Raw genomic sequence first — 7,683 nt, 5'->3', positions numbered from 1 at the left:
CCTGACCCTCATCCGTGTATTGAATGTACTCAAGAAAAAGCAATATTCCTAGTGTACTGCACTTGGTTGAAACAAATCTTGTCTATTGTTAGTGTAGCCTATGCGATGCTAACTTTTGTCTGTCTGTGCGTGTGTGCGTATGTGTACGTACATGTATGTGGTAGAAACTCTAACATTTGAAGACGTCACATTACATTGACGTCACATTATGACGTAAGAGGGTTTGACGTCACGCGAAGGAATTACTGAAAGTCTCGGTCATTGTTTTTTTGAGCGGGCCGAGACTAGTTGGCAGTCGTGTCCCTGTAAGTAGGCTACATGCAGACAGACAGATCTAGATCTAGTGTCTCGCTTTCTTGCACAGTTTCACCTATGCTCTTTCTGTGTGTGTGTGTGTGTGTGTGTGTGTGTGTGTGTGTGTGTGTGTGTGTGTGTGTGTGTGTGTGTGTGTGTGTGTGTGTGTGTGTGTGACGGAGTGATTGAGTTTGTGTTACTGTTTGTCGATTTCTTACGTGAGCCTTGAAGGCTTCGCCTCTTGTTTTATGTTCGGACACTTGTCCTATAATAGACAGATCTAGATGTGGAACATTTCAGCACGTGTACGGGAACGTGTACAGGTAACGTCATCAAATCTAGTTTTTACGTCACGCGTTTAATTGCCAAGATCTGCAGTCTTGGTGGGAGTAAAACAACGTATGCATTTGGAACATTGGGGGGGAAAAATGAGTCACGGGTGACGCAATACCTACACGTACGCGTACAGGTCTTTGCTACACGTTCGATTATCTAGAACACCGTAATGTGTCGTGGTTCTTTCTACATAATCATTGTAGTCGTATTACTCTCAGTCATCAACGCTCAGCTCCACGTCTTGTTTTGAAACACGCCAGGCACTATACACAAGACCACGAATTCGATCCCACCTCTCTTTGTAGTGCTCCGTGAAATCGCCGATTGATAGATTAGTACCGCGGATCAGGTGTTCACTTTTCTTCTTAGTCTTGAACAGGAACGGCATAGGCTGTAAGGAGTAACGAGGAGGCGTGTGCCTGTCTGTCTTTTTGAATGTGAGAGTAAAGGATTCAAACGTGTGTGAGGTAAGAATAATACTTTTTTAATTTTTATTTTTTGTTTTGCCTGTCCCGACTCTTGTTCCTTGATCTAGTATGCTCTTCTACACGCCCCCCCCCCCCCCCCCCCCTTCCCCGTCCTAATAGTACTCACGGCTCCATCTACATCTGAATTTCGTTCCACTGATCAGCTGAATATGACGTATCAATAAGGAAACGCTAAATAAAAAGGTCGATTTTATTTAACGCAAAATGGAGTAACACATATTTATTCTTTTATTGAGAGCAGATTCATTCTCATGGTAATTGCGAACTGTATCGTTTTGTGTGCATTAGGCTACAATGTATGGAAGTTAAGTGTGCAGTACTGTAGAGCCTCATGTTCTCAAGGTTCGCGTGCCTAATATAGGGCCCGTTCCTTAGTATAGTAGTAGTAGTAGTAGTAGTAGTAGTAGTAGTAGTAGTGGTAGTGGTAGTGGTAGTGGTAGTAGTAGTAGTAGTAGTAGTAGTAGTAGTAGTAGTGGTAGTAGTAGTGGTAGTGGTAGTAGTAGTAGTAGTAGTAGTAGTAGTAGTAGTAGTAGTGGTAGTGGTAGTGGTAGTAGTCTTTCTTTCTTTCTTTCTTTATTTGGTGTTTAACGTCGTTTTCAACCACGAAGGTTAGTAGTAGTGGTAGTGGTAGTAGTAGTAGTAGTAGTAGTAGTAGTAGTAGTAGTAGTAGTAGTAGTAGTAGTAGTAGTAGTAGTAGTGGTAGGGACTCGATTAGTATCCATAAGCCTCGCGGCTTTTTTTTAGCGTCCCATCTCATTATCAAATTTATAGTAATGTATAGTTTGTTTCAAGTGTGCAACTGAACTATTTGCCATCATTGCACGTTTGTGGTAGAAAATGCCTATCAGCAGAGCTGTACGTCTATGTACAAAAAAAAAGTTGAAAAACGAAATAAATCTGTACTCGCCAATACAAAGACAGCAGACACACAACCACAACAAAGTCAAATGTTCACCTGGGGAGGCTTCTCCGGGACTACAAACAAACAAATACACGGGAAAACCAAAAAACCAAAAAGAACAAGAAATTCCTCCGATAGGAAAAACACCCCCGTTGGTCAAAGGGAAATAACCTTCTCAGTTGGTGGCAGTGAGAATGGTTATTTCCCTTTGACCAACGGGGGTGTCCGTCTATACCAGGCCTTGTATAATTTTAATCCACCAATAACTCCCTAACCGTGTGTTTGACTGGTCCCAATTTTTGTAAGGACCGTCTCAGGAATGTATAGAACCTGTTCACCAAGTTTGGTGACGATCGGTCCGTTCATTCTTGAGATCTACTTGCGAACACAAACACATCGAGTGAAACCTATACACACCCCTATACCGGGGGTGTAAATACAGCACAGAACCAACATGGGGTTAAAAGATGGAGATACTGGAGTTCATTCCCGTTATGTTTCCCTCCATCTGTTAACCCCATGTTGGTTCTGTGCTATTTGTGACCCTCCACCACAGAATGAGTCGCATGTCACCTTTGCATGGTTTTTATATTGTTACATTTTCTTAACGAGTTTTTTATGCTCTATCCAGTGGAAAAAACCATTCTCGAAAAGAGCAAAAACTGTTCGAGTTATAAGCCTGTGACTAAGGTGACCCTCACACTGATGCCTGACACCCCCGGGACGTATATTAGGCCTAGCGCAGAACCACGCGAGGTGACATCCGACTCATTTCGTGGTGGAGGGTAACATTTCTGCTCTCTGACAAGGCGATGCTGTATAATTATGAAAGGAATAAGGACAGTGTTTGGTTTTTTTTCATAAATAAAATGTTCCATAACTGACTAACCATTCTCGGTTTTTTTTATTCTGAATTATGGACAGTTAGCATGCAGTCTGTCTATATCTGTTTTTGGATTTCAGCAGAGGTGTAAATTGTGATAACCTGCCAAGCTGTTCACAAGAATATCCCTGATGGTATATTCTGATACTAGATGAATACCCGCTTCGCCGGGTACGGCTGCGCCGGGAAGAAGTCGAGCCGAATACCCGGCTGCGCACCGCACGGAGGAAGGGAGATAAACGCGGCTGAAAACACTGGAGAAGATAAGGAAGAGTTACTGGGAATGGATTCAGAGAAAAACCAAAATCGGTTCAGCGCTGCGCGCTGAGAGCACGTGTTGAAATATCTCATCGATGAGGTTGTGTCCGGGGTGTAGCTGAATACGGTCTCCAAGTTTGAAAAAGATCCACCGAGAACTTTGGCCGTGCATCGCGGACACACACACACACACACACACACACACACACACACACACACACACACACACAGACACAAGTCGTATATATATATATAGATGGCTTACCTCGCAACGCCACGTGTTTGAATTACTTCCTTTTGTCATGGACATGAAAGCCGTACACTGTATGGATTAACACTGAAGCCAGCACTTGTCTGTTAGTCCTCGGGGGGAGATAGCTCAGTCGGTAGTGGTGCTGGCATTGAAACAAGTTGTCACTATCGGCGTGGGTTCGACCCCCACGTTCGGCAGGGATTTATTTCGGAGAGACATCTCAGTGTGCAAACTCTCCTCGGTACGGTGTACGCACGCATGCGCACGATAAAGATACATCGTTCACAAGGAAAGTATCAGAGCTGTGTGTGTGTGTGTGTGTGTGTGTGTGTGTGTGTGTGTGTGTGTGTGTGTGTGTGTGTGTGTGTGTGTGTGTGTGTGTGTGTGTGTGTGTCAGTGTTAGTGGTGTGCGTGTGGGTGTGTGTGTGTGAGTGTGAGTGTGTGAGTGTGTGTGTGTGTGTGAGTGTGTGTGAGGCTCTGCGTGTGTGTTTGTGTGTAAGCGTGTGTGTCAGTCAATCTGGCTGTCTCTTCTCTCTCTCTCGCTCTCTCTCTCTCTCTCTCGCTCTCTCTCTCACTCTCTCTCTCTCGCTCTCTCTCTCACTCTGTCTCTCTCTCTTTCGCTCTCTCTCTCACTCTGTCTCTCTCTCTCTCGCTCTCTCTCTCGCTCTCTCTCTCTCACTCACTCTCTCTCTCACTCTTTCTCTCTCTCTCTCCCTCTCTCTCTCTCTCTCTCTTTCTATCTCTCTCTCTTTCTCTCTTTCGTTCTCTCTGTTTTTCTCTCTGTTTCTCTCTCTCTCTTTCTCTCTCTCTCTCTTCTCTCTCTCTCTCACTCTCTCTTGCTCTCTCTATCTGTCTCTCTCTCTCTTTCTCTCTCTCTCTCGTTCACGGCACAAAGCCAACAACACTCATTCACACATACACGTTCTCCGAACACTGTCACAACACAGCGTCTCGGCTTCTGCATACAACAGCACGTGACACAAGGCACACCTGTTTAGATGCCCAACAATAACAGCCTTTATCATGCATCATAGCAATAACAGCTGGAACAACAGCTTTTCCGCCGAGCTCCCCCACCCCCCTCACACACACAGACACTGCGCAAAAGAGACCGATATATAAACTTGCACACACTCTAGCCACGCTTTCTATCTGCCTGCCTGCCTGCCTGTCTGTCTATATCTCTGTCTTTCTGTCTGTGAGTCTCTCTTTCTGTCTGTCTGTCTGTCTGTCCATGTCAGAGTTCGGTGGGTTATAGAAACTTTGACACGAAAATATCAAGCATGCACCCCCGAAAACGGCGTATGGCTGCCTGAATGGCGGGGTAAAAACAGTCATACATTCGTAAAACACTTGGGAGTTTTAGCCCATTAACAAAGAAGAAGAAGACATACTTATAAATCTCCTTAGCTATGCAAACTCAGTTCATCAATGTAAATAGAGGGAACGGTATAACTGATCGTGTACATCAACTTATTTTTGTCAGTGTTGGCAATTATTCATAACGCAAACGGACAACAACCCTTTGACTGTTATTTCTCAAAGCCGTATTCTAAGAAATGCGTGCAGGTTTGACCGCTCTCTGGGGCAAAAACAGTTCAACGGAACGAAAAGAATGAAAGTTCACGTTTGTGTGTGTATTTCACTTTTGCACGGAATGTAACCACCCCCCCCCCACCCCACCCCACCACCTCTTAAAACAACTATTGTAAATGTCAATGCGCAAAGGACAACAGTAAAAGTCATTGTAAAACAATATTACTGTACAATAAACCTGTGTGCTCTAACAGGGGGGGGGGGGGGGGAGAGAGAGAGAGAGACTGAGAGAGAGAGAGAGAGAGATAGAGAGAGAGAGATAGAGAGAGACAGATAGAGAGAGAGAGAGGGAAGAGAGAGGGAGAGAGAGAGAGAGAGAGAGAGAGAGAGAGAGAGAGAGAGAGAGAGAGAGAGCTTGCGCACACACACACACACACACACACACACACACACACACACACACACACCCTTTCTCAAAATCATGCGAAATCTCTGTCTGTCTCTCTGTCTCTCTGTCTCTCTCTCTCTCTCTCTCTCTCTCTCTCTCTCTCTCTCTCTCTCTCTCTCTCTCTCTCTCTCTCTCTCTCTCTCTCCCTCTCTCTCTCTCTCTCTCTCTCCCATCTTATCCGGTCAAACTCACAAACACATTGATTCACCCACTGACGTGTACACGCTCACAACTTCATTTTACCTCTCACCATCTTCTCCTACCCCCTCAATCATCCCCCCCACACCCACACCCCCCACTCTTCCTCCTTTGCACACAAAAGCGCACGCCCCAACAATACCCAGTACAACAACCATTGTAGGCCTACGTGTAGCTCAAACTCCCAGCTATATTATATCGGCCTAACTTTCGATCGCTGCAAATTGTCGCGAACTGTTTGCTCTCACATAAGTAGGTATGCATATTACCACCATCTCTCTCTTCTGAGTTCGCTTCGTATATTATTTACTTTGCGTACATCCGTCTATCGGGTCACGCTTGTAGGTCGTAAATTATTATTGTCAACTTTACAAGGTAAACACTTACAAAGAGGCCTCAAGATCTGCTGAAACGCGAGAGTACGTGTGTCTGAGATACCGAGACGAGAAGTGTCGTGAGAAAGAACGAGACGATGCTGATTTAACGCGGAGGTGGTTGTCTCAGTTGTGGTGCGGTTTGAGCGTGAACGCGTGGACTATATGCGTTTTCTTGGTGTTAGAATACAAAGTTAACAGTTTCGACATTTTCTGATGGTGTCAGGATCAGGAAAGAAGGTTTACGCGCTTTCTCAAGGTAAGTCTTTCATCATAATTCGCGCGAACTGATTTGGACGTGTTGTTGGTGTTAGAATACAAAGTGAACAGTAACGACATTCTTTTGGTGTCATGATGGGAAGTGATCAGGAAAGAAGGTTTACGCGCTTTCTCAAGGTAAGTCTTTCATACTAATTCGCGCGAACATTTGGACGTTTTGTTGGTGTTAGATTACAAAGTGAACAGTAACGACATTCTGTTGGTGTCATGATGGGAAGTGATCAGGAAAGAAGGGTTACGAGTGTTCTGTTTCAAAGGTAAGTGTTTCATCATAATTTACGCGAACATTTGGAAATTTGATATTGGTGTTAGGATACAAAGTGAACAGTTACAACATTCTGTGTTTGCCAGGGTGCGAAGTGAACATTTCGAAAAGAAAGGATACGATGTTTCTTGTTCCAAAAGTAAGGTTTTATTTGTGTTTCATTTAAGCTTAAAGGCACAGTAAGCCTCCTGTAAACCACCACAGATACTGTTAGGCTTTTACACACAGTACAAACACCCTTTAATTTAAACACTCACCGCATTTGAACATCCTGGGTGACCTCCGTAAAGAGCGAGCAATTTGCAAAATTTTTATGTTTGCGTGGTTTATCTTACCCCTGAGCCATCGCGAACCCGTGTGATCCAGTTTCCTTTTTTCACAATGTAGTCGTCAGTTTGTGATTTCAATGCGACTCGCTGTAAGCTTATCTGCAATAGCACGTTATTGTGTACCTCCGAATCTTTTTTTCTTTGTTTGGTGTTTAACGTCGTTTTCAACCACGAAGGTTATATCGCGACGGGGAAAGGGGGGAGAGGGGATAGAGCCACTTGTCAATTGTTTCTTGTTCACAAAAGCACTAATCAAAAATTTGCTCCAGGGGCTTGCAACGTAGTACAATGTATTACCTTACTGGGAGAATGCAAGTTTCCAGTACAAAGGACTTTAACATTTCTTACATACTGCTTGACTAAAATCTTTACAAAAATTGACTATATTCTATACAAGAAACACTTAACAAGGGTAAAAAGAGAAACAGAATCCGTTAGTCGCCGAATCTAAGCGCAACAAACGGCTGCAATTCACACGAACTGGAGCGGTGGCAGTTGACTGTTCAGAGGAACGGGCACTAGGCACAACCGTCGTCTGCTACGAGAAAGACGGTTTGTGTGACACGTTTCCAGGCTTTTCTTTTTTTAAACTTTCAAAGCTTCGAATTGTACTTATCTTGTCTTGATGAACAAATAATTATTTTATGATTTAAGAATGTTTGTGTAATAAGCTGTCAATTTATTATCTAGATTTTAAAAGTTAGCTCTAGCGCCAAAACGAGGCGCCTGATTTGCCGATCAGACGGTCCACAAAAATAAATTCCTTGAACATTGCTCGCTTTTTACGTATAGACCTAGGATGTTCTGATGCGGTGAGTGTTTAAACGAAAGGGTGTGTGTA

General features: G+C 43.9%; 1 protein-coding gene across 6 annotated transcripts in view; it reads left to right on the top strand.

Annotated features, from left to right (window-relative positions):
* The first annotated feature begins 1,077 nt into the window (after positions 1-1,077).
* Positions 1,078-7,683, top strand: part of LOC138950794 (uncharacterized) — a 38,512-nt gene continuing 31,906 nt past the window's right edge. Inside the window, exon 1 of one of the 6 annotated variants that reach the window (XM_070322512.1) lies at positions 1,078-1,097. Coding sequence is in view for 2 of the 6 variants with exons in the window: in XM_070322515.1 (XP_070178616.1) it covers positions 6,186-6,228 (43 nt within the window). In the remaining 4 variants the exon portion in view is untranslated. Of the gene's footprint in view, positions 1,098-5,843; positions 6,229-6,260; positions 6,366-6,488; positions 6,506-7,683 lie in introns of those variants that run through there. The other 5 variants (XM_070322515.1, XM_070322510.1, XM_070322514.1 and 2 more) reach the window with 5 other exon arrangements.

The sequence above is a fragment of the Littorina saxatilis genome, linkage group LG16 (genome assembly GCF_037325665.1).
Source record: "Littorina saxatilis isolate snail1 linkage group LG16, US_GU_Lsax_2.0, whole genome shotgun sequence".
Taxonomy (NCBI): domain Eukaryota; kingdom Metazoa; phylum Mollusca; class Gastropoda; order Littorinimorpha; family Littorinidae; genus Littorina; species Littorina saxatilis.
This window is presented reverse-complemented; position numbering and strand designations above follow the sequence as displayed.